Source organism: Sinocyclocheilus grahami, unplaced genomic scaffold (genome assembly GCF_001515645.1).
Source record: "Sinocyclocheilus grahami isolate Dianchi unplaced genomic scaffold, SAMN03320097.WGS_v1.1 scaffold116.1, whole genome shotgun sequence".
NCBI lineage: Eukaryota > Metazoa > Chordata > Actinopteri > Cypriniformes > Cyprinidae > Sinocyclocheilus > Sinocyclocheilus grahami.
Window position 1 is genome coordinate 641452 of NW_015505295.1, and position 27023 is coordinate 668474.

At 37.1% G+C, this 27023-nt stretch overlaps 3 protein-coding genes across 10 annotated transcripts; 2 read left to right on the forward strand and 1 right to left on the reverse strand.

Annotated features, from left to right (window-relative positions):
* Positions 1 to 3490: 3490 nt before the first annotated feature.
* On the forward strand, positions 3491 to 12652 carry LOC107589395 (intermediate filament family orphan 1-like). Its single transcript, XM_016277813.1, has 9 exons — positions 3491 to 4698; positions 7561 to 7621; positions 7728 to 7823; positions 8226 to 8366; positions 9174 to 9364; positions 9626 to 9743; positions 10383 to 10475; positions 10633 to 10763; positions 11616 to 12652. The coding sequence occupies exons 1-9, from the start codon at positions 3725 to 3727 to the stop codon at positions 11770 to 11772; spliced, it is 1962 nt and encodes a 653-aa protein (XP_016133299.1). The 5' UTR covers positions 3491 to 3724; the 3' UTR covers positions 11773 to 12652.
* Positions 12653 to 16173: 3521 nt separating this feature from the next.
* LOC107589498 (vesicle-associated membrane protein 2-like) lies at positions 16174 to 19159 on the forward strand. 7 transcript variants are annotated; one of them, XM_016277947.1, is made up of 5 exons: positions 16174 to 16259; positions 16428 to 16527; positions 16733 to 16795; positions 18228 to 18345; positions 18925 to 19159. In XM_016277947.1, coding segments are annotated over exons 3-5 (324 nt in total). In that variant the 5' UTR covers positions 16174 to 16259; positions 16428 to 16527; positions 16733 to 16793; the 3' UTR covers positions 19129 to 19159. The 7 variants fall into 7 exon arrangements, with proteins under 7 accessions (XP_016133433.1, XP_016133431.1, XP_016133435.1 ...); XM_016277945.1 differs by having other exon boundaries at positions 16174 to 16527; XM_016277949.1 differs by having other exon boundaries at positions 16174 to 16527; positions 16766 to 16795.
* A 2650-nt stretch (positions 19160 to 21809) lies between these two features.
* On the reverse strand, positions 21810 to 26069 carry LOC107589397 (chromosomal protein D1-like). Of its 2 annotated transcripts, none has more exons than XM_016277816.1 (2): positions 25938 to 26069; positions 21810 to 24439 (listed from the first exon to the last, which is right to left on the reverse strand). In XM_016277816.1, exon 2 carries the CDS (start codon positions 24368 to 24370, stop codon positions 23186 to 23188), a length of 1185 nt encoding a protein of 394 aa, XP_016133302.1. In that variant the 5' UTR covers positions 24371 to 24439; positions 25938 to 26069; the 3' UTR covers positions 21810 to 23185. The 2 variants fall into 2 exon arrangements, with proteins under 2 accessions (XP_016133302.1, XP_016133301.1); XM_016277815.1 differs by having other exon boundaries at positions 25933 to 26068.
* Between the last annotated feature and the right edge of the window lie 954 nt (positions 26070 to 27023).

Genomic DNA, 27023 nt, shown 5'->3' on the forward strand with positions numbered 1-27023 from the left:
ACAATAACTTCATTCTTTTGTTTTGTCCTAACAGCAAAAATATGGCTTTTGGCAACTTGTTTGTCATAATGCTCTTTTATTTACCGACTGACCCCTTTCTTCACTAATTAGATGAGTGTGAGGAGGTTAAGAAGATAAGGAAACCAGCTGTCGCTCCATGAAGGCAGTAGCAGATTGACAATCTGGAGCACAGAGAATTCCCCAATAAATAGAAAAAGACATGTATTGCATGTGCTTTCATATTTAAAGGCCCTTTGACTTAGTTGGACAAATTATTAATGTGATTTCTTTTTTGTGAATAATAGTTTTTCAATGGTAAAAAAGCACTGTGATGTCATGTTAAAGATGCATATGATAATGAAGGGGAGCTTGCAGTGTCACACAATGAAGTCCTCTGTTTGCATTTATCTGAGTCCTGCTTGTTCTACCATTCAGCTGTAAAGCACTTTGTAAACAGTGTTTACTGTGCTGTATGGATAAAGCTTTACTGTATAGATACTAATAACTGGGCTTTGGATATATTCTGTTGTCAAATTATAACTTTTTTAAACATTGATTAAAATGAGATTTCATAGCTTTACCTTTGTCACAAACCCAGAGTTTCCGTTTTAAACTATGAAAATCCATAATAAAAGTACCTTTCCTCTCAAACATTAGTGTACTTTGTTACTAAGAAGACAAAAGTGTCAAGAAAGCACAATTAAGATAAAATATGAGACATATGACCTTGAAAAATCAAGGTAATGGAATTTGTGAGCAGAGTATTTTTATTGTGTGTCATTTCAAATCACAAACTGTACAAAAATTGTGAATATTATGCAAATAGAAAAATATGTGAAATACTATGTAATTGTGTCCGTTTTTTGTGGTACATAAAATAACTGACAAAATCTTATTCCAATCCATACACCTTTAATCTGACCAACAGAATACTGCCAGATGCAATACTTAATATTTTGTGGAAATAGCATTTTGGTGGAACAATTTTTTTGAAATAGATTTAAAATAGTTACTAAATGTATTAATCTTTTCCACAGGGCCGCAGGGCCAAAGGTGTCTACAGATGAAAAAACCTGTATGCATGGGGAAAAAATCAAATAAAAAAGATAATATATATATATATATATGTAAATGTTTTGCTATTTTATCTAAATGTTATTCTCATAAATGGAAATTTTCCGCCAAAACAAATATTTTTTAAAAGGAAATTGAACACTGCTCTGTCTACCTGTAAAAACCTGCAACTCCTTTAATATTCTTATTTAGATGTATAGTCATGGTATTTGATCTTGATGATGTACAAAACCAATAAAACGTCGAAAAAATTATATTGTTACAGATTGTTTACGCTCAGTCGCGATTTGTATCTGTGTGTATGTATTTGTATGGTGCTGTCGCCAAATTACATCCAGTGACGTAAAGGTACACCTTGACTACCGTAAATCCCAGAAACACAAACGCACATTCAAAATGCTGATCTTAAATATTGCACAATAAAATATAATCTAACACAATCCCTGGCGTTAAATGTGTTATTGCGTAGCATCGATTAAACTAAACACGTTGAATTGTGCTAAAATAAACAAAGTGTCACGCTGCGCAAGAGTGAGGCGCTTCTACTAACCGATCACGGTATGAAGGAGCCGCAGTTCTTTCATGTTTATTTCTGCTCTGGAGCCGGAGCTTGGCCGTTCCGCTACGAAGACGCGTTTAATCTCCTCTAAGATAATAAACAACGTCTGGTAAGGTACTGTTATAACAAATGACATGCAAATACGCGTAACATTATAGACTGTCATAGTCATAATCAAAGGCTTGCGTTTTGATCGGATTCATTCATTTGGTCCCACTTAATCGGACAAGTGTTCCTTCAGTTTATTAACTTCAGAGGATCGGCTTCGACAGCACACGGTTAAATCAGTGTTCATGCCGGACTTTGAGCATTTCAGATTTTCCTACTCCAGAATGAATCCTGTATTGGGGGAGAACGTGTATCCGTTCCAGCAGAACCAGGTGACGGGCTTCGCGGACTCCGCGTCTTCGGGCCACTGGACCGATCCAGCGGGCCTTTTCTTAAGCGAACACACGAGTGGCATCGGGCAAGGTGGGTTGGACCTAGGAGCTTTACCCCCTCCGGGAACACCATATCTGCACCTGGGTAACTATCTCCACCGGGTGTCTCCACCTCCTCCTGCCGCCGCGGCCCTGCGTAACGACCTGGGGTCCAACATCAGCGTCCTCAAGACTCTGAATTTGCGCTTCCGCTGCTTTTTAGCCAAAGTACACGAGCTGGAACGCAGGAATAAAGTATTGGAAAAGCAGCTGCAACAGGCTTTGGATGAGAGCGCGGAGTGTGTAGAAAATAAAAGGCCTTTAACGCGAGATGTTGGAGTTCAAACCGGCTTCGTTGGATTGATTCCTATTCCCCTTCAGAACGCGAACGACACCGCATATCTGTCCGGAGCCTTGCTTTCACCGACTCTCAATAACACCACCCTCCCTCTCGAGTCCAATAACAGTACAACAATAGAAAGCCTGAACCCATCCAATCTGAAGGACTCTAATTCCAATCTCACCCCAAATTTCCCCATCAGCCCGATTGATCCTGCTCCAAAAACATTCAGCAATATTAACGCGAAGTATGTCAATACTGGTATCGGCTGTAGCAGCAACCCTCCACCCAGATTTCACCCTGGCACTGTGTGGTTGTATAATCAGAGATTCAGCACCGGACGTGAGTGGCGGGTCTCGGGTCCGGGTCCGGGTCCGGGTCCGGGTGTGTCGTCGAGGGTGCCTCCAGTCGGAGTGGGTGTCCAGATCGACACCATCACCCCAGAGATTCGGGCCCTGTACAATGTGCTCGCCAAGGTAAAGAGGGAGAGAGACGAATACAAACGGAGGTTAGTATGAGTGCAATGTGATGTTCTTGTAAATGGAGAGCTTCAAAGTGCAACTTTTACGCACACCTTAACGCAGCACTTTGCGGGCTTCGCAACTTCCGTAGTAGCTGTTTCTTGTCAGTATATTATCTATCTATCTATCTATCTATCTATCTATCTATCTATCTATCTATCTATCTATCTATCTATCTATTCATCCAGGCTATCTATCCAGGCTATCTATCTATCTATCTATCTATCTATCTATCTATCTATCTATTTGTATCTGTGTGTATGTATTTGTATGGTGCTGTCGCCAAATTACATCCAGTGACGTAAAGGTACACCTTGACTACCGTAAATCCCAGAAACACAAACGCACATTCAAAATGCTGATCTTAAATATTGCACAATAAAATATAATCTAACACAATCCCTGGCGTTAAATGTGTTATTGCGTAGCATCGATTAAACTAAACACGTTGAATTGTGCTAAAATAAACAAAGTGTCACGCTGCGCAAGAGTGAGGCGCTTCTACTAACCGATCACGGTATGAAGGAGCCGCAGTTCTTTCATGTTTATTTCTGCTCTGGAGCCGGAGCTTGGCCGTTCCGCTACGAAGACGCGTTTAATCTCCTCTAAGATAATAAACAACGTCTGGTAAGGTACTGTTATAACAAATGACATGCAAATACGCGTAACATTATAGACTGTCATAGTCATAATCAAAGGCTTGCGTTTTGATCGGATTCATTCATTTGGTCCCACTTAATCGGACAAGTGTTCCTTCAGTTTATTCACTTCAGAGGATCGGCTTCAAAGACACGCAGTTAAATCAGTGTTCATGCCGGACTTTGAGCATTTCAGATTTTCCTACTCCAGAATGAATCCTGTATTGGGGGAGAACGTGTATCCGTTCCAGCAGAACCAGGTGACGGGCTTCGCGGACTCCGCGTCTTCGGGCCACTGGACCGATCCAGCGGGCCTTTTCTTAAGCGAACACACGAGTGGCATCGGGCAAGGTGGGTTGGACCTAGGAGCTTTACCCCCTCCGGGAACACCATATCTGCACCTGGGTAACTATCTCCACCGGGTGTCTCCACCTCCTCCTGCCGCCGCGGCCCTGCGTAACGACCTGGGGTCCAACATCAGCGTCCTCAAGACTCTGAATTTGCGCTTCCGCTGCTTTTTAGCCAAAGTACACGAGCTGGAACGCAGGAATAAAGTATTGGAAAAGCAGCTGCAACAGGCTTTGGATGAGAGCGCGGAGTGTGTAGAAAATAAAAGGCCTTTAACGCGAGATGTTGGAGTTCAAACCGGCTTCGTTGGATTGATTCCTATTCCCCTTCAGAACGCGAACGACACCGCATATCTGTCCGGAGCCTTGCTTTCACCGACTCTCAATAACACCACCCTCCCTCTCGAGTCCAATAACAGTACAACAATAGAAAGCCTGAACCCATCCAATCTGAAGGACTCTAATTCCAATCTCACCCCAAATTTCCCCATCAGCCCGATTGATCCTGCTCCAAAAACATTCAGCAATATTAACGCGAAGTATGTCAATACTGGTATCGGCTGTAGCAGCAACCCTCCACCCAGATTTCACCCTGGCACTGTGTGGTTGTATAATCAGAGGTTCAGCACCGGACGTGAGTGGCGGGTCTCGGGTCCGGGTCCGGGTCCGGGTCCGGGTGTGTCGTCGAGGGTGCCTCCAGTCGGAGTGGGTGTCCAGATCGACACCATCACCCCAGAGATTCGGGCCCTGTACAATGTGCTCGCCAAGGTAAAGAGGGAGAGAGACGAATACAAACGGAGGTTAGTATGAGTGCAATGTGATGTTCTTGTAAATGGAGAGCTTCAAAGTGCAACTTTTACGCACACCTTAACGCAGCACTTTGCGGGCTTCGCAACTTCCGTAGTAGCTGTTTCTTGTCAGTATATTATCTATCTATCTATCTATCTATCTATCTATCTATCTATCTATCTATCTATCTATCTATCTATCTATTCATCCAGGCTATCTATCCAGGCTATCTATCTATCTATCTATCTATCTATCTATCTTCTTAAAAATAAAGGTGCTTCACGATGCCATAGAAGAACCTTTTTGTCTAAATGGTTCCATAAAGATCCTTTAACATCTGAAGAACCTTTCTGTTTCACAAAAGGTTCTTTGTGGCGAAAGAAGGTTCTTCAGATTATAAAAAGCTAAGAAAGAGATGGTTCTTTAAAGAACCTTTGACTGAATGGTTCTTTGTGGAACCAAAAATGGTTCTTCTATGGCATCGCTTGAAGAACCTTTTGGAGCACCTTTATTTTTAAGAGTGTATCTATCTATTTATTGTTGTCTGTCTGTCTCTATACATGGATGATTGATGATTCTTTAATTACGAGATCACAGCATATTTATGTATTTATTTAGGGCTTGTTAACATTTTAAAAACAATTTTAAATTATTTTATAGTACCTTTGTTAGGTGTCATTAAAACACATGTTTAGAGAAACTGAATTCACAATCAATCCATTTAACTGACTATTAGCTAACATATTGTATAAGTTCAGGGCTTATCCAGTTTTATTTTATTTTATTTTTAAAAACTGAAAAACCTCATTACCATCATGTCATTACCATAACAAAATATTATATTAAAGTCTGTTAATAAAGACCAGTGAATCCTGACATTAACACTTTTGATTTAGCAGTTTAGTTTTAGCTTTAACAAAAATCTCAGGTTTTCCTTCTGTGAGGTGAGATTACAGGTTAATAATAGTGTATCACTGAATATTCTTGCGATTGCTCTAACAGGGCCTTGCTTATTCAAGCCTGTGGCCCTCATAAAAATCTGGTACAGTAGATGCACTTAATGCAAATACATGAAACATACTTTGATGTAATGAAAAGTGTTATAATACATAATTTTGTTATTTTCAGTGGCATTTTTGCCCTAGGCCCCTATTACTTAATTGACAAACATTTTTAATATAGTAAAATGCTGAATATAGTAGTGGTTTTCATTGCATTCAGCAATTAAAGCTAGACAGTTATTTCATTTTTGAGGCTGTAAGCTTGTAAGCTTGTATTGGAATACTACCTAATTCTCTTTTTTTACGTAGAAGTTTTTTTAATGATTTTTTATGCTAAATATATCATGTTATTTAATAGGTATTCATTTAATGCATTGATATGATCACATATGAATAAGTATTATTAGCATTTAATTATACTTTTCTGCATGGTTTTAGAAGAATACATGACTAATGAGTAAAATAACACAAAGTTATGTTAATACCCTGTATAACCCCTCCTCCCAATGAATCTCTCTCTTCATCTCTTCATCTATTTCATTCCAACTTCAGCCGCCTCCCCTCTGCACCTCAGCATCTGCAATGCAGTACTGAACTGAGTGCTGCTACTGCCAGGATGCCAATAGAGAATAATTCCACAATCTCTCTCTTACCTTTCCGTTCAGACTCCCCAGACTACTACCAGCTGCCAAAGCCACTGAATCCCAGCCAAAATAGCACTTTTTATGTCAACAGTCAGGTTTATTTCTGAAAAAAAGCCCTTGGTTGTATGTTTTCTCTGTTATAGTTTGTCTTTGTTTTAGTTGTATATGTGACGCAATGGCACCTGGTCTGTGGAATCGCTGATTCAGCTGTCTGTATATTCACTGGTGTGTTAAGAAGAAGGTTATGTGGATGTTATCTGAGTGTTACACTAACATAAATCACCCGCTCTAACACCTGCAGTGATACTGCAGTAATGGCCTAAAATGGAAGGAGCGTGAATGTGAACAGTCCTGCACTTCCTGTCTCAGGCTGTAGTGTGCGTCCCCTATGCGTACAGTCTAGTGACACATTACATAATGCTTTCAGCACACACAAAAAAAAAGATGATTTACTACATGAGTAGAGTACTAGCAGCCCAAAGTGTTAGATCATGTTACATGACAGACTCTATTTTTAGCTGAGATTCACTCACTCTTAGCTGGTGGTTGCTTTTTTATGACGTGTGGAAGTGTCAATTTTCATCAAGCTGTACAGACTCAGTTATGAGTGAATATTTTGCTACTTTTTTTCTTTTACAAAATACATATTTTATTCCTAAATTAAATTAATTTAATTTAATGATATATTTACAGGTTTTTATGCAAAGTATACCCAAGTATTGTAGGACTGTGTACAAGAGTACAGTGTCTATATTTATTTATCTATTTATTAGTATATAAATGAATAAAATTACATTTATTTGTAAAATGTAGTACATTTCATTTTATAAAATATAAAAGTGTATGTAAGCCATTGTAGGAAGCATTACAATCAGTTTTTTAATATTTCTTGAATGATCAAAGGCAAAGTTTTCAACAGTACCATTGAATGGACATTAAAATAAATATGGCATTTACCCTCATTAAGGTCATTTCAGTTTGTTATGCCAGTGGCACAGAAATGACACATTTCCCCTTTAAAATCATTCTTTATAAAAATAAATAAATAAACAACGTATTATATATATATTGATGATTTTATTTGATGATATTATAATAATAAGTCATTGTACAATTCATTACAGTCTGTTTTTTTAATAGTCTCGTGAATGATCAACGCCAAGGAATACAATAGAGAAACATTGAAATGGTGACCAAATTGAAATTCTGGTTTTATTATTTATTCTAGATGGGAAGAGGAATACACAATGCGGGTGGATCTACAGGAAAAAGTTGCAGAGCTTGAAGAGGTATTTAAATTAATTAAAATAAGACTCAAATTAATTTAAGACCTTTTCCACTGTCTGCACTGCATCTGATGACACGTGTGTGTGTGTGTGTGTGTGTATGTTTCAGGACCTGCAGGAGAGCGAGGTGTGTCAGGATGAACTTGCTCTGAGGGTTAAGCAGCTTAAAGCAGAGCTGGTTCTGTTTAAAGGCCTCATGAGCAATGTGAGTTAATGACAACATCCATGTGACCTGACCTGAAAAAACCTAATTTAGCCAATATTGTTTATTCCAGTCAAATGATGTCCCACAAATGACTTAGCAGAGTAATCGATCCTCTGTTTCAGTGTGTGTTTCAGGACCTGCAGGAGAGCGAGGTGTGTCAGGATGAACTTGCTCTGAGGGTTAAGCAGCTTAAAGCAGAGCTGGTTCTGTTTAAAGGCCTCATGAGCAATGTGAGTTAATGACAACATCCATGTGACCTGACCTGAAAAATACCTCATTTAGCCAATATTGTTTATTCCAGTCAAATGATGTCCCACAAATGACTTAGCAGAGTAATCGATCCTCTGTTTCAGTTTTTCCTGTTCTTTCTTTCCACTCTCTTTCATATCCTCTCTCCTGTAGAATCACTCTGATTTGGACAGTAAGATTCAGGAGAAGGCCATGAAAGTGGACATGGACATCTGTCGCAGGATTGACATCACGGCTCGTCTGTGTGATGTAGCCCAGCAGAGAAACTGCGAAGACATGATTCAGATCTTCCAGGTTTGTCTTTCATCATCAGTGTTTGCATTTGCAGTTACATGAAATATATTAGGAGATTAGTTATGCCTTAGTTTCTGTATGTTTGTTTACCATTCATAACTTCCTGCCTTTCTCAAAGACTTTTAAGGTTTTATTTTTTTTTTCATATTTTATAACATTTTTATATGTGACCCTGGACCACAAAACTAGTCATAAGGGTCCGTTTTTTGAAAATGAGATTTATACAATAATAAATAAGCTTTACATTGATGTATGGTTTGTTAGGATAGGACAATATTTGGCTGAGATATAACTGGAATCTGACAGTGCAAAAATATCAAAATATCAAGAAAATAGCTTTTAAAGTTGTCCAAATGAAGTTCTTAGCAATGCATATTACTAATCAAAAATTACATTTTGATATATTTATGGTAGGAAATTTACAAAATATCTTCATGGAACATGTTCTTTACTTAATATCCCAATGATGTTTGGCATAAAAGACAAATCGACCCATTTGACCCATACAATGTGTTGTTGGCTATTGCTACAAATATACCCATGCTACTTATGACTGGTTTTGTGGTCTAGGGTCACATATGTAATTTATTTCATATTCAATACTTACCGTTTGGGTCAAAAGGATTGTGTCAATAAGAGTATTATTTTTAATGAATCAATCAGTATAATCAGTGACAGTAAAGACATTCATAGCATTACAAAAGAGCTTGACTTCAAATAAATCAGAATGATTTCTGAAGGATCATGTGACACTGAAGACCATATATTGTGTTTTTAATTTTTATTCATATTATTACTGTTTTCTAGCAAGTAGCCACACCTCCGTCAACCTTGACCCGCCGTCCTCGAAAACCAGCAACACAGACAGTCAGGGGGAACGAGAGTGATGAACCAGTAAGCATCTCTGAAAGTGAGGAGAGTGGGAATAAGGAGGTGGAGCTTTGTTGCTCATCAGCCAATCAGATCAATGAGGAGATGCAGAGAATGCTCAACCAATTGTAAGTAGCGCCTGAAATGTCAGCGAATGCTGTGGAATAATGAGCGCTGATAATCAGTTTTACTCAAGCATAATACTTCTCAATTAGCAAGATGATATGCGCAGCGACTAAATGAATAGTACTTCTAATGAAAATAAATTGTCTATTTAAATGATAGTGTTGATGCATTCTGGTTTGTGTTGTTATTTAGAAGATCACACACTTTGAATACAGACTGTTTCTAATCATTTACGATAATGACTGTTTGTTCTTATGCCACAGGCGTGAGTGTGAGTTTGAGGATGACTGTGACAGTCTTGCGTGGGAAGAGACTGAGGAAACTCTGTTACTCTGGGAAGATTTTCCAGGATACACCTTCAGTGTTGAGAACCAAGGAGAAGTACGTTTGTCTTTTATTGATTTCAGCTGCAGTGATGGACTTTGGAAATTAAATTGACATGATGAATTTATGTATAAAATGGATCCAGTTAAACCTGAAAAAAACAAATATATCGCTAAACATACAGTCATTTAAACATCCAATATAAAATTGAAGTTTGCATTCACATTGCATTTATTTATTAAACCAAGTCATCAAATCTCATCAGGTTGCTTTAAGAAAAATAACTACAGTATTGTAGTAAAAAGCCTACTTTATCTTCTGGTGTCGCTGCTACTTGTAAAAAAAGGTTGTGATTTATACATTATTCCATCTCATTTTTATTTTTATTTGATTTGCTTTATTTTTGTACTGTTATTTGTTTTCTTATCCAAATCTTTTGAGCCGACACAGAAAAAAAATGCCTGTCACACAGGTATAATATGAAAGCGCTCATGCTACACCTATTACAGTTTGGTGGTTTTTGTTGTCTCATCAGTTTTGCTATAAAAGGCAAACAAAGGAGAAAAAAACTTTTTAAAAAAATTGAACTGAATTTATATATTTCATCTGAATGTCTCTCTGCACAATATTTCCATTCTGTAGAGAAAGAGCTACAAGACATCTCAAACTTAACAGTTTTTCTTTTGTCTCACACAGCAGGAGGAGTCCATAGAGAAAGTGATAAATGACACAGAGTCCCTTTTCAAGTCCCGTGAAAAGGAATATCAAGACACCATTGACCAAATCGAGGTAAAGAGTTTTTGCTTGTGCCAAAACATCTACATGATGTTTTTTTTATTCTACCAAACACATAATAGTTTTTTTTATCAAGCAAGACCAACAACATTGAGAGATGTTTTGGCAATATTGCGTGATCTTGTAAAGTTTGTGTTGTGTTTGTATGTAGTTGGAGTTGACAACTGCTAAGTCGGATATGAACAGGCATTTGCATGAGTATATGGAGATGTGCAGCATGAAAAGAGGCCTGGATGTTCAGATGGAGACCTGCAGACGATTAATCACTCAGAGTGGAGACAGGTACACACACACACACACTCAAGGACATTGAAAAGAGACTAATCATGATAGTCATGTAGTCGGGTCAGAAGTGATCATAAATAACTACTTTAAAAGGGTGTTTTGACTTGAACATTTTTGTAGTGCACAATTAATGGACTGTTCTCTCCCAGAAATTGTTGCTTTTCATCACAATCTCTCATTCCAGACCAATCATAAATTTCACCAAATGTAATGTGAATTAAACATAATAAAAACTATTTTAAAAATGAAAATTATTTACAAAAAATAAATAAAACCCGCTTTCTTAGCGCTTTCCTACTAAGAGTGATGTCATTAAGGAATTGACTTTTTTTCAGATAAACAAATTAAATAAATAATAAAAGCATTTGAAACATTTTGAATAGAGATGAATATTCTTAATAAATAAAAATTCGTTTGATTCATTTTTCAGTTTATTTGATTAATTTTCTTCATTTAAAAGTGCATTAAATATATATATAATATATTTTATATATATATATATATATATATATGTGTGTGTGTGTGTGTGTATTATATGTATCATATCATGTGTGTGTGTGTGTGTGTGTGTGTGTGTTTGTGTGTGTTTTTGTTTTGTTTTGCACTCTAAAAGTGATTATTAGAGATGCAATAATGATGTGTAAAGATTTTAAATTAGCTGCAACTGAAGGTGTGATTGTATCAGTGGCAAGCTTGGATAACAAAAGTGAAAAATTGTGCATTCTTAATGTTGTTTTTGACCCATTCACCTTTTTGTCTCTTTCTGTGGAGAGTGAAGCCATATACACGTTTATTTCTGAATGGAACACACCCTCTGTCGTCACTCATTACATCTCCCTTCTTTCACAGAAAATCCCCTCTTCTTGTTTCGGGTGCTGTGGAGGAAGGAGAGAATGCGGAGAAGGAGAGGAAAAAAGCAACTGCGGCAAATTCTGACAGCACTGAACCGTATTATGACTTGCAGTCGAACTCTGCTGTCCCGGACCACACATGGAAAAAGTCTTAAGAGCATTTATATCCCTCCAGCACCACATAAATAGCTGCAATTAAAAACGTATGGTGGTTATCATTTCATAACAGAGACTGTGATGCTGCAGCAAGAATCCACAGTAAATGGGTTATAGTTACCTTCTGAAAGGCAAGTAACCATGTGTGGTTTCACTAGTGCCCTCTATTGGAATACACCGTTAATAGTCAAAAAGATCCATTATTTGCACTTCCAGCGTATAGCATTATATTAATTCTGGCCAAAAATGTGAGGCTGGATGTGATATCACTCTTTCTAGATTACATCATTTTATTTATTTTATGCAGATAAACACCAGGGTCATTCCTGTTATGTAGTACCTTTTGAACGCTGTAATTTGTCATTTAAGGAAGATATTTAATTGAGGACTTTAAAGAATATGTTCTAGTTAAGAAGGCACCTCATTATAATATGATGTAATTTCCTGGAAAATTATGTCAAAAAGAAACTGGCATTTGTTAGATGATTGGGGGGGGGAAACGTTTTGTTTGCAACATTTTGAATGGAGAAGGAAAACAATTAAGGAAACACCTGAAATGTTTCTGAATTATCATTGTATCATCACGTTTTACTTCAAATTACATAGGAAACTATATGAATTTTACTAAATTAACTAAAAAGAATTTAACATTAGAATTGCTTGTTTATATATATAGTATAGCAAACACAAGGCACTTAAAACACAGTTATTTTTCCCCTACATTTTTTTTTCCAATTAACCACAACAATAGTTTTTTTTTTACCTTGTATACTCAAATAATAAGTGCAAGTTATTCATTTTTGAACAAGCACTTAGCAGTTTATGCATCAGCTCCCAGTGATGCCAGCGATATGATAAGTGATATTTAAATAGGCCTGCAGGCAACTTTTTGCATCCCCTACATTTTTTTTTCCAATTAACCACAACAATAGTTTTTTTTTTTACTTTGTATACTCAAATAATAAGTGCAAGTTAATCATTTTTGAACAAGCACTTAGCAGTTTATGCATCAGCTCCCAGTGATGCCAGCGATATGATAAGTGATATTTAAATAGGCCTGCAGGCAACTTTTTGCAGCTCTGAGTGGAGATCATTTTGGGACCAGTATTTAGTGCTCAACACTTTGACGTGAAGTGTGTAGGTGTCTGCTTTCATTTTCTTATTTATTCTGTGATTTTGGGCCGTGGGTGAAGGCCAGATGACTAATCATTGGCCTTGTTATTTGTGTTTCTTGGTTGAAGATGTCTAAATCTTTAGCATTGTGTCATTATGCACTGTAACCTGATCGCTTTGCCTCAGTCAATGTCTTTAGCCAGTTAGTAGCATTAACATTAGTCAAATACAGATGCTCAAGTGAATTTAATTAGATTCTCTCTTTGAGGACCAGGTTACAAAAACAGTTTACAAAGGTCATTCTCAAAATGCATCTGGCTCAAAAAAACTGAAATGGCAAGTGACGTCAGTGTAAATAAAAAGCCAAAACAAATCGGTTAGTTAGGTCAAAAAAGTCAATATGAGAGTCATTATGCACTTACGCATAAGTGATGACTGAACATGTTAAGTGCTGCTGAGGGCGATGTATTCCACATTATTCCACTCTCCATCTGAACTTCTCCTAAGCTATTTATCTATTTATTTATTTGAATAAAAGGGATCTCAATATTTATTTCACAATTTTAGCCAAAGCAATTCAAGACTTCAGAGTCCGAAAGAGCAGTTAGCTTCAGTTTAAATTGAAGGACTAACTGGATTTACTTTTTTTTCTTTTCTTTTTTATTGTAATCCCAACAAATCACTTATTGATGAAACTTAACATTCATAAATCTAATTATGAGTCAGCATGCTGGATATATCTGTCTTTTGTTTGCTTTATCTTGTGTTTTGTTTCTATATTTATCAAGCTATCAGTGCTTTACTGATAATTACTGGCTAAACAAACTGTAAAGGAAAAGCTCAACTAACATATTTGTATATCAAGATGCTTGGGGGATTTTTAAAAAGTATGGACTGGCTGGTTTTGAAAGTTTATTGTATATAATTGAAGGCACTTGCTGAGGCGTTTACTGGCACATCTGCTTCACAACCTTCATAATAATGCTAGTAATGTCTGTCTGCTTAACTCTCATTAGCAGCAACATGTAATAGTTGTAGATATTTTCTTGTAGATGTAAACCATGGACACAACAGAGCTTCTTCTGTGATTATTCAGTCATAGCCTACAGTAAATTACCAGGCCAACTCATGCAGCAGTGTAGCTTTGATTAACATGAATGTAAGCAGGTCCGTGTGAACTGCAGTGTACAGAACAAAGTGATATTATGCCATTTATTACAATCTAAGGTCATGGGCTCAACATGGTCCAAAGTCTTAGTTTGTAATATGATGTTAAATGAAGTGGTTAATATAAAAAGGAGAACTGTAATTTAATGAATGTTTAAAACTAATGTTTCTCAGTGTGTTATGAATAGAATGCGAATTAGGGGGATTTTATTCCTCAAAACACAGGAACAAAGTTGTTGATCAAAATTTTGTTGGTTCTGTGAGGCAATGTTAGAAAATGGCTTCTAAACTCTGCCGTTGGTTTATATGTTTTTGCGCAATAGACTACTATTTATTACAAATATGAAATTGTTCTGATTCTAGATATCTGATATCTAGATCAATGAAACTTGAAAAGATGGTCTCAAACCAGAAAATTAAAAATTGTGTACAGATATTAAGGGCAAGCTGAAAATAAATTATTTTAGTGAAAACATTACTCGTTCTCTGAGCTTATTTGCATGAAGTATGTTTTCTTACTCTTTAGCTTATTCATTATAATCATTATAAACCATTGTATTAGAGGAAGAATGTTTTCAGTAAATTTGTAGTTTACATACATTTCAGTGCAATGAAGTCATTACATTAATTTTTTTCATGTATAATTATTTTACACACATAATTCTTAATTTAAAACACATTGAATATTTGTACTTTAAGTAAACTATATTTACAACACTTATAAGAACATTTATTTAAAACAGTGACTTTTTTGTTAAAAAAAAGCGTAATGTTGTGAAATGTTATTATAATTTAAAACTGATTTGCTGCTCAAGAAATACTTATTATTAATAATAGTGAATATTAAGCAGTTGTGCTGCTTAATATTGTGCAATATTGTGATTTGTGGTAACAGTGACATTGGTAGTTATTTTAACCCGCAATCTTAATGTTCATGGATATGTCATGAGTTAATTTCCCAAAAATATGTTTGAATGCTTTCTTCAGTCCATTAGGTTACAGAATCTTAAATACAGAAATTAGACCTTCACCTAAACTCTCATATGAGAAATGTTTAGTTTGATGACAGAATGATTCATCTACTATACCGGAAAAAACAGCACTTCCTTGATTGTTCTGTTTCCAACTCATTAAATTTGTTGATTGTCTGAGTCACAGTTTTGTCATTAGTGGTCAGCTCTTAGTTTGGGCACAGGGCCGAATATTTCTCTCATTGATTGCTGCTGTGAGCTCAGCAGTCATTACAGTGATGCTGTTACCACGGCGACTGAACTGTCTGTAGCACTTTGCTGAGCTTTGTTATTGGCTGCACTGCTTCCTTTGCTGCTCACGCAGCCAAAAGGACACTAATGCTAACTTATATGTCTGCCTAAAGAGCTTTTACCATTTAGTTAGGATTATTTAGGCATATTGCGTTCAAGATAAAGATTTCATGTCACAGCTCGGAAGGATTTGCATGCTTGCATTAGCCACATCCATAAACGAATCCAGCATATTCCCTTGAAAGTTGTCTGTGGCTTGTTTAACTGTGCAGATCATGCTTTATGCAAGCAGAATGCTTCAATGCATCACTTCTGAGATGATGGTGGCCTGTTCTAAAGCATAGGCTACACCCATTTTTTGTGCCTCTCCTCCTTTCTTACAGTTAAAATCCCAGGCCTGTGAGGGGAGTGTAGCTACATTATGCTCAACCACCGCAGTGCTGTCCCGTTAACGTTACGGCGAGGGGCGGGAGGGGTGTGTGTGTGTGTGTGTGTGTGTACTGGTTTATATATCCTGGTGGGGACTTAAACCTGACTACACACAGACTCATGGGGACTCGTGTCACGGTGGGGACCTAAATTGTGGTCCCCATGGGTACAAAAGCTTATAAATCATACAGAATTAAGTTTTTTGAAAATCTAAAAATGCAGAAAGTTTCCTGTGAGGGGTAGGTTTAGGGGTAGGGTTGGTGTAGGGCAATAGAATATACGGTCTGTACAGTAGAAAACCCATTACGCCTATGCAGAGTCCCCACAAGGATGGCTGACCAGACATGTGTGTGTGTGTGTGAGAGAGAGAGAGAGAGAGAGAGAGAATCACTGAAAGTGTTCGTGATCACTCTCTCTCTCTCTCACTCTCTCTCATCCCCTCCCCTTCTCTCTCACTCAGGCATACATACACTTTCATGCAGAGACTGGAGGACAATTTTTTCCCCCTCGCCCAGGTCGTTTTAAACCGTTCTAGTGAAGCGTTTATCATGCTAATGTCTCTTGGTTTACTGCTATTTCAACAGCCTAACAAAATTTGAAGCCTGTCATTTTAATTAAGTCGTCGCTTGACTGCGTATATATATATATATATATTATTTTTTTTCCAATACATGCTCTTTTAGGAGGATATATAGTCGCATCCAGTCTGAAAAACTGCAGGAAGCTCTTCATACGGAAGACAGGATTTGTGTTTCGAGGCTTTAGTCGCCTGAGGCGCTTTCGGTAATGCAGCACTTTTTGTGATGACGCGGTCTAGACATCGCTTCATGCTTCCATCATCATATACTGCAATGATGTCGAGTTTATTACCTGAAATGTAGTTTCTTTTTCTTGTGTATGTTTTTTATCGTCAATATAAGAAGTTTGGCTTTTGACTACTAATCCTCTCTCTCTGCATCTCTCTCTCTCTCTCTCTCTCTCTCTCTAGCTCTCTCTCTCTCTGCATCCTTGGTGACGACAGTCTGTTTTATTAAGCACCTGCCAGCAAAATGTGAGTACAATACATTTCCACTATTTCAAACAAACTGCTAGTGTAAAGCAAAATCTCTTATTCATTCAGTATGTATTGGGGTTTTATTTTTTAACCACTTTTCATGCCTGAGATGTATTGCTATACCAGTTGGGTTATGCAATGATGTCGAGTTTATTACCTGAAATGTAGTTTCTTTTTCTTGTGTATGTTTTTTATCGTCAATATAAGAAGTTTGGCTTTTGACTACTAATCCTCTCTCTCTCTCTCTCTCTAGCTCTCTCTCTCTCTGCATCCTTGGTGACGACAGTCTGTTTTATTAAGCACCTGCCAGCAAAATGTGAGTACAATACATTTCCACTATTTCAAACAAAATGCTAGTGTAAAGCAAAATCTCTTATTCATTCAGTATGTATTGGGGTTTTATTTTTTAACCACTTTTCATGCCTGAGATGTATTGCTATACCAGTTGGGTTATTAAAACGCAATTTATTGTGATCTCTGTATTATATTTAGCAAATGCCTAAGGTTCTTTGCAAGAGAGTTCGCTAACAGCACCGCAAAATCTCTCTGGTTTTAAGCTGATACATCAAAAATTGCGTAGACTTTAGTGCCCTGCTCCATCTATCGGAATTTAGGGGAAACTGCATCGAGAGACGTATTTAGATCATGGTCCTAGTACATACACAAAATGTACCTGCACTTAATTCGATGCCCTTCAGTAATTTTCGCGACCCAAGCCGTTAATGCTCGTCTCGCACAACCCAGATTGATTTATGGCGCCCACATGACACAGTTATCACAGCATCAATGATCGGCAATGCGTTTTAAACAAAGCACATAAGTTCTTTATTATTGTGTTTTGTCTATCTAAAGTCTTGCTAATCGCCACAAAGTTATCGAACAACTACAGTTGCTATGGTTACCTCGCGACTTCTGTTAGCAAGCGTGTATTTAACGTAATCCGACTAACTTTACTCAAATGTTTGAAAACAAAACGGTTGATTTTTATTTTATTTTATCATTACTAATTTATTTATTTATTTATTTTCGAGTAAAACTATAAGACGTTTTTGTTTTGCGTTTCGGGAGCCTTATAGAACCTCAGAACGCCTCTTTACACTTTTTAATTTGCACACTTGCACCTGTAAAAGTAATTTAATGTTATGTAAGGTAAGTGTGTATAATTAAAGAAAACTCAGCTTTTATGGCAAATTGCATTTACAATGTCTTATTTTAATGAGCTTTAATTGCACCATGGCCTGAATTGAGGCCCAATTCTAATTTGTTTATTCATACATTGTTGTGCTTTGGAATTTAATGTAAAAGTATTATAATGTAATATTTGTTTAGAGGGGCTGAACATTCTCATGTGTCTGATTGAGCCTATGCAGAGCCAGTGGTGCAGAGGAGACCTCAAAGTCTTCCCAACCCCTGTCCCTTATTCCCTCAGGTCTGCCCCAGATGCCAATGCAAGCCCTGGAGCCCCAGAGGGTGAAGGGGGCCCACCCGCCCCACCCAACCTCACCAGCAACCGTCGTCTCCAGCAGACACAGGCCCAAGTGGATGAGGTAAACCCTACCAATATGAACTCAAATACTATGCTGGACTATGTGAATCATGACTTTAAAAAAAACATTAATATGTTGAAACAAAAAAAGGTTATTGTGAATAAAATTTAGGGAGAAGATGTACATTGAACATTGAGTACAGGCATATGGTTCAAGGAAAGCTACTAAATACAGCACTTTTTCAAGTTTATATTATGTTCTGATCAGTATATTTTTATGGCTTTTAATATATTGGTTATGACATATATTAGTAAAAATGTTAATTATAACAGTGAGGAAGTTAGTAAGATTAAAGGGGCAGACTAAAATTTATCAACGCTAGATGGACTCTTAGATGGACTTTCTTGGAATCATAAAATTTTCATGCAGTCAAATTTTTGAGGTACTAGTCAGTCTCTCATGCAATATTCATCCTAATATTGCTTCCACTGTTGTGTCTATGAAGATATTCCGTAATTTCTATTAAAAATCGTCTTTCAGTTTCACATCGAATATTACTGATGCAATGCAATGATGATGGTATGTTGCTGATTTCTTAGATTCTAAGTTGCTCTGTCTATATTTTGCATATGTGTTCAGGTGGTTGATATCATGCGTGTGAATGTGGACAAGGTTCTGGAAAGAGATCAGAAGCTATCAGAACTGGACGACCGGGCAGACGCGCTGCAGGCCGGAGCATCGCAGTTTGAGAGCAGCGCTGCTAAACTGAAAAACAAGTACTGGTGGAAGAATATGAAGGTGCGATTTGACTGTAGATGCTGGGTTGGGTTTATTTACATCTAGAATCCTTGTTCTCAGGTCCTATTTTATTTCAATTACTTTACGATACATATTTAAATTCACTGTTCAAACGAAATCACTGAATACAAATACACATCTCACCTAATTCAAGAAATGTATTTGTTGCCTAATGTAAATCAGCTTTAAAACCATTCTTAGGTAAACTGTCACATTCACTTTACATTTACATAAAAATAGTTTTATGAAGGACACCTTTTGGCTTTAGATTTTGTAGTTCACTTATAAAAAAATCTAAATGATTATATTAGTCTCAATTTAGATAGATAATTAGTATAGATAATTGATAAATATATAAATGAATACAAAATGGTGTAAAAACATTTTTTACAGAAATTGCTAGTAAGTTTCACAATTGATTGCAAAGAATTGGCAAGTGACATTGAATTAAACATCATAGCATTTTCTTTAAATTCCAACTTTGAAAAATCATTTTCTACAGTATAGTGCCTCCTTCGGTGTTTCTATATTGCCAGCAGTAAAGATGGCTCATGGGGCAAAGCTGACTCAACACTAAAGCAGAAGCATTCTCATTTGGGTATAACCTGAATGCAGTCCGGCCCATAAGTCACAGCGCTGGCTGGCGAGCGTTTGAGATATATTAGGCAAGTTGCAGTTGTGACGTAAGCTGCAGAGTCCAGCTACTCCTGAGACGTGCGGACGATCACAACCATCAGACGGTTACCATCTCCTTTCATTTCATTTACTTTCTAATTGCCAAAATAATTCCATTGATCATCTATTAATAGAAGGGACTTTTTAGAGCATGGCATGAATGCAAATGCACAGTTCATTTAAATAGTTTTAAATAATAAATGAGGAATTCATAATTTAATTTATTCCTTTTTTCTTAGTAAGAAAATGTCTTGCTTTGAAAGAAGAGGCACTTGAGATGTGTTGTGAACATCTTGTACGGCATTGGTCCATCTGACAGCCTCACTTTACATCTTTGTCTGTCACTGCATTTCTTTGTACCTCTCTTGAGTGCTTTGCAACAGTGCCCGAGCTTACTCAAAAACTCCTTCGGTTAGGAATATCTACTTATGGTTTTAGATTGGAGAATGTGTTGGCCCTTTTTAGGCCAAAAAAATAATACAAAAGAATGGGTGATGCAATAATGCAGATCTGTAGCACTGGTCCAAATGAACCCATGAATAACTACAGAGGGAAAATGAAACGCAAACTTCAGTTAAGTTTGAGTTTAGGATCAAGTCATGCATTTATGCATAGAAGCCAAAGTGTACTAGTTTACCCAGAAACAACAGCTGTGGTCCTATCGTTAGAGTATTAACAAAGTGCAACTGCAATGAGAAATTACAGGAATATTTTTTAGAATTGTTTTTACCCTCCTCCACATATAGACTCCTAGAAGCAACTTGTTTTCGCTTCTTAATATGGACCTTTATAGACCCGAATGGTTTTAGAGCGGTAAAGACTGTGAATTAAATGTCTGAAATTGACTATTGATTTAGGATGTTAATTCCTTCTAAAACATGGATAGCGCAATTTTTATAATTCATTTTAAGATTTAAAACGTTTAAAAAGCATACGAGAACGATTGTAGGATGTTTTAAGCATCTGCAGTCGACTTGAGGGGTATATCTGATCACAGATCGTCACTTTTGCTGTTTGATGTTATGTCTTTGACGTTAATGTCAGCCAGATCTGGAGGAAAAAACGGATGAAAAAATTTTACATTAATGGTACGATGTGGTGTAAAAGAAAGATCTAACATTACAGCAGTGATCACAATATAAAATATTTTAAAGTAGATTTTTTTTTATATTTATATATTCAAGATTAATGTGACAAGTGTGGTCACAAATGCAATTTATTTAGATTTATGTATTGATAATATAAATGTGACTATTAAAAAATTGGTAAAAATCAATGGTGAAATTCAGATCCTGATCATATTAACCCCTTGCACCTCCTGACTTTACTGGCAACATGATGTCTTTGGGTTGAATGAACTACTGCTGATATGCAAAATGAAAGAGAAATAATGTGACTAGTTTAATGTATTTGTAAATATCTGGGATTCAGTGTGGGAGCAGATACCTAATCAGCACTGGAGAGGAAAATGTTCAGGGATGTACCTCGGCATGTGTTTGTGTAAAATATACATGGGCACTTTAACCACCTTCATTATAGTGATTGTAGGTTTAACTGGACATTTTTGGGGTATTATGGACATATTGTCCAGCACCTAAAACTATGGCAATTTGCTCTTGTTGATGTGGAATTTAATGCAAGATCATTATGTGTGAATAATATCTCCTACATTCAGCATTAACCCAAACTGCAAACCTAATGCAGGACATTGAATGTTATTCCCTTAAAAATAAAAAATAAAACTGACTACATTGTGTTTTATGCAACCTATTCATTTGTAAACATGCACTGCAGAGATGCATAAAATAACAGTTCCTGTCCCTCAGCATTTGGAGCCAAGCTGCTTACTCGTGGTTCATTTCAAAGCATGTCTGCTTGCCCACCATGTGCGGATTCTAATAAAGTGCTGATGCTGTTTCTCGCTCCTCCCCTGTGTAGTTTTTTTTTTGTGAGCGGGTGGGGATACAGAAGCAAAGTTACCTCTGAAAAGAGAGTTGGAACAGTTCACATCACATGCAACTGTAGTAAATGAAGAGCACAAGAAGACTTGGTGAATATGGTATGATTTAATCGGTTATTAATCAGCAACAATGCTCATCCAAATCACAAAGTGAAATGAATCATACAAAGCGGTGATACAGAAATGTTTCGTACTACAGCACAAATGAGTAACCTAATTAGGAAGCGTGTACATGAAATGCACTTAATGTCTATTGAACAATCATGTATGAACAGTAACTGTCTTATTAACATGAAAGAACATTTCTAGATGCAAGTTCTCAGCTAAAACAATCTGTTTTCAGCATCTACTGGTACATAGAGATTAAAGCTAAATCATACATGAAAATTAATCAAGACAAGATCTACGGTTTATAGCAAGAGAGGTCTACGCTTTTACACAAACTAAACAAATCAAGGAGAAAAAAAAAACGGTTACATGAGATAAAGTTCAAAAAGACAGGAGCAACAAGAAATGTATATAAAAAGCCATAAATGATATGAAAATTAAAAACCAGGATCCATGAGCCTACTGTCGAAGCAGAATTTTGTATGTATTCACATTTTGAAAAACAACGGCATGTCTTAAAAACGAAGCAATCACAATATTTTAGCAAAAATGAGGGGTTGTCGTAAACGAAGCACTCAACACCTATATATGACCGAACTATCAGACAAAGATCTGATGATACGAAGCATAAAATAAGACTGTTTCACTATAAAACACTGAACTCGGCGGGACTGATTTTACAGAGTTTAAGTATGAATGAACCGACGATGATAAAAGAAATAAAACTACAGCAAAAGACGCACTTAACCGTCATCCTCGAAAAAGCAGCAGATTTTCACAGCCACTACTACATTGACTAAAAACCATCTGGGCAATTTAAATTTTAAAAATTAGCCTTGAGTATCTTAAAATCCTGTGCACACGGACTACTGCACAGGTATGAGGATACTACATCTGAAACAGTCTAGTTTGGTAGTTGCTCTGAAATTATTGGCACAAGTCATTGGTAACCAATAAGGTGTGCTTAGCATGATAACGTTTTCAATGGAACCGTTAATTGTGCATCATCTTTTTGGATCCCATGATGTTAACAGGCTACATACCTGTCCTTCGAGTTTGCATGCTTAATTATTACGCAGACAAAATATATTTTTTCCCCATGCAAAAACAAAACAAAAAAACAATTGTGCTCAATCATACTGCGAGCAAACATTTCGGTTAACGAGCTTCAAAAACAAAAAAAACAAAAAAAAGAAAAAGAAGAAAAAAAATTGTCTGGCATGGCAGGCAACATCAAAAGCACACTTTGTCAGATAAAAAAAAAAAAATGCAAAAAAAATGCAAAAAAATTATTGACATAGCCTATTAAAACCCTTCGAAAAATATACCCACCAATTTTCAATGAAGCCCCTTATCTCTTCATTTCTTTTTTTTGAATTTGCCCACCATCTCGTTCTCGCTTGTGTTGTTCACTTTTGAACAATCAATGGCGTCATCGTCGTCATCTTCTTCGTCTTCTGGGTCTGCGTCGTTCTCGCTCACCCTGGTGTCTTCATCATCATCGTTTGGATTTTGCGACGAATCATCAGAGGTGCGGGATTGTTTGGGAGAGGGTGCATCGGTCTCCTCTTCGTCTTCCTCCGCTGATGCCATGGGGAGTTTTTCGAGCACGACTGCGAGTCTGACTTTGCTTGGACGTCCTCTCTTACGACGTGGAGCAGCGCCATCGGCGTTCTCACCTCCCGTCTCTCCACCTTCTGCGGCACGTGCCTTGACTTTTCCGGTACCTGGAGGTCGGCCTCTCTTGCGGGGAGTGTCTCCGACTTTATGTTCGACAATCTTGACCTTTTTGCCAGAACCTGGAGGCCGGCCTCTCTTGCGAGGAGTTCCGTCGGTGTTTCGTTGAATGACCTTCAATTTGGTGCCAGAGCCTGGGGGACGGCCCCTCTTGCGAGGAGATCCGTCAGCCTGCTGAATCTTCTTCACCTTGTTGGGAGAGCCTGGAGGGCGGCCTCTCCTTTTTGGGGTTCCATCTGAGGCCCTGGCGATCTTGGCAACCTTGGTAGAACCTGCAGGACGACCCCTCTTTCTCTTCAACGAGCCCGCTGGCCTCCCTCTTTTTCGTGGAGAACCGTTGGCGGCATCAAGGCTGTTTTCGACGCCAGCTTGTTTGGCTCTGCCACTTTGCGAACCGGATTTGGCACCGTACTTGCGTGGTCTTCCTCTACCTCTTTTTACCTTGGTATCTTCGGCGATGGGATGAATGCGTGGTCTTCCGAGCGGCTTTGACAGTCTCCGCTTGCGCTGTAAACTCAACCTGTGAAGTCTCTCTGATTCTTCCTCAGGTGTGAGCGGGATCTTTCTCGGCCTGCCGGGCATTTTTATCTTCTTTGGTCGACCACGTTTCCTCACCTTGGTCTTTATGACTATGTCGGGAGAAAAGAAGTCCACCTTTTTAGATGGCCTGGCATTGTGTGTCGGCGCTTTCTCGGTAGTGAACTTCTTATTGAGCGACCCCCGTGGTCTGCCTCGTCCACGTTTGGGTGGATGGGTGCTGCCGTTGGGCAGAGGGCTCTCGGTTCCTTCTTTATTCTCAACCTCCATCACGTTGCAGCTTCTCGCTCACAACTTCAGGCGTATCAGTGCCACACTCTTCTGTTTGGTGCTGAGAATCTGAAAACAACAAGATGAGAGGGAGAAAATGGTTTGAGATGAAGATACAAGACATTTACACAGACGCTTTTATCCAAAGCGACTTACAAATGAGGACAATGGAAGCAATCAAAATCAACAAAAGAGCAATGTGCTATGACAAGTCTCAGTTAGCTTAACGAATAACACGTAGCAAGGTTTTTTTTAATTATATAATAAATAAAAAGAAAACAGATAGAATAGGAAAAAGAATAGAGCAAGCTAGTGTTTTGAGTTAAGCACTTGAATATACCTCAATATAGTTTTCCCTCCAAAACCAGAATTGATTATTTTCTACAATACACTATTTTTGCGCAAACGTAAAACAACAACGAGCAAGCTGTTTGCATACCTTGTATTTTCAAGCATACAACTTTTATTTTATATTCTTAAAAAAGAAACGCTAATTTTACATAGGTGGAAATGTTCAATAAAATGTAAATAAAAGTAAAATAAGTTTACGGCACAGCCAAACAAAAAACGTACAATGAAAGGAAAAAAGCAAATATGAACCTATTTATTGAAACCTCAAATAAATTAATATAAAAAAAGACTTCATCTCTCTTTATTTACTAATATATATATATATATATATAACGATTGGGTTTAATTATATAACGATTCAACAACTTCACCAAATCCATTTATATAGTTCATTCACAACAGATATAATGATGTTAAACTATTAGGGTGTTGATATTGGTTTTAAAAAATAGTTTGTAAAAAAAAAAAAAAAAATCATAGTAAAAAAATATGGAAGTAAATAAAAATTACGCAACTGAATTAAATGCTGTTTTTGGCTAAGAAAGAAAGCGCTAAAATCGTACCATAATATTTCATATTTAAACGAATATTTAAACATAAAAATGCACTCACTAAAAACCATTTTCATAAAATTGGAGAGGATATGAGGTGCAATGGTGTTTTTTTATTTTATTTTGTGAGCAATTTATTTGAAAACAGACCGAATCGACTGAAGCGCTGTTTGCAGACTCGAGACAATAGAAAAGCCATCTCAGTATTGACAACAGAAAGGAATCGGCTAGAGAAGTTCGAACACGCTGCTAGTCTACTTCATGCAGGCTTAACGGGTGCAAATGTACAGCTTTATCACAGCATGAAAAAAACTGCATCGTTTTTTACCGCGAGATCTTACATATTACAAAATATTGACGATAATATTCTGCTCGTTTAATTTTTATGGAGCAATAACGCAAAATTCGTCAAAATAATTTAAAATACGAACGATTTCATGCAGTATAACAGGCATAAAAGAGCGGATGCAGTAGACTGGCTGCCATCATGTAACGTTACAGTGAAGCCCGCGAGCTTTTGTAGTTCCAGGTAAAATGTGAGGCACTGGCGATTTTTGTTAGCTGCCTGCTAACACGACTAAGACAACTTTTCAATGGAAAAAGACACTACTTTCATTCGTTCGATAATAAAAAACGGCAAATATTCGAAACACAACGCACCTTACTCGCAAAGCGCTTTCACAACAGCAGAGATGATCTTTTTCATGCATTCGACAATATTTTCGATGCAAACAGCATCGGACAGTGGGCGGGCGACTCTGATTATTTGAAAGGCAATGCCAGTTCTTCCTCGTCTCTCGCTCAGCGTCGACGGTTCGTGGCACAGCGCCGCCTACTGTGGTGGAGAGTGCGAACGTGAACGTGAAGAATGAACGTATTAAATAAAGAAATAAAGCAGTTGAGTGCGAGTGTGTGTGTAAATGTAATGTGAAAGAGTCCAATCAAATCACGTAAGCTGTATCAATGTATAGCTGAAGAACACACGACTACAAAAATTCCAGTTATGAGTTCTTGAATAGGAATTTGCCAATTCTAAAAAGTGAAAAAATTGAAAAGTAATTAAACTTCCTTTGAGCATTTTTTATTTTTATTTAAAGACCATATGGCATTTCTTTAATAACACATAAAATGCCCCTATTGTCTGTCAGATCAAACTTAGATGGCCTGAGATATCACATCTGTCTCTCTGCACACAGTTCAACAAAAAAAAGCATAGCCCGCCCTTTTTAGCCAATCAGAAACGCGTTCTGCTTTTCAATCATTTGCCGCGTTTCGGTTTGCTAACATCCGGTTTGCTGAGCTCTTGGGGGGCGGGATTTCGGAGGACGTTGTCGTTTGGTTGAAAGAGAAAGAACAAAAAAGCTTCAACATTACAAGAGGTAAAACAGTAATATATGCAATATATAATAATATATACTGACTGTAATATATATATTATACATATATAATAATGATATAGTAATGTAATATATTGTATAATATTGTTTAATCCCTATATTTCAGTAACATCATATATTATTTAATCCCTGTTTTATGATTTACCACCATAAGAACTTCTCTAAAAGCATAAATACAAAAAAATCACATGTGTAATCGTTTTTGAGGTTATGTTCTTAGATAAGTCTTGGAGTAAGTTTCTGGCTCTGCAAATACATATAAAACCAAATGTACCTGAATTATTGTTTAGATTTATTATTTGTATTATTCAGGTATGTTTTTCTTTTAAACTAAAAATAGGATTGCATACTGTC

Coding starts and splice junctions, on each gene's coding strand:
- LOC107589395 (XM_016277813.1), top strand. CDS start 3,725: ATGCCGGACTTTGAGCATTTCAGATTTTCCTACTCCAGAATGAATCCT. Junction 10,476..10,632: donor ACACCATTGACCAAATCGAG/GTAAAGAGTTTT, acceptor GTTTGTATGTAG/TTGGAGTTGACAACTGCTAA. Junction 10,764..11,615: donor ATCACTCAGAGTGGAGACAG/GTACACACACAC, acceptor CTTCTTTCACAG/AAAATCCCCTCTTCTTGTTT.
- LOC107589397 (XM_016277816.1), bottom strand. CDS start 24,370: ATGGAGGTTGAGAATAAAGAAGGAACCGAGAGCCCTCTGCCCAACGGC.
- LOC107589498 (XM_016277945.1), top strand. Junction 18,346..18,924: donor CACAGGCCCAAGTGGATGAG/GTAAACCCTACC, acceptor ATATGTGTTCAG/GTGGTTGATATCATGCGTGT.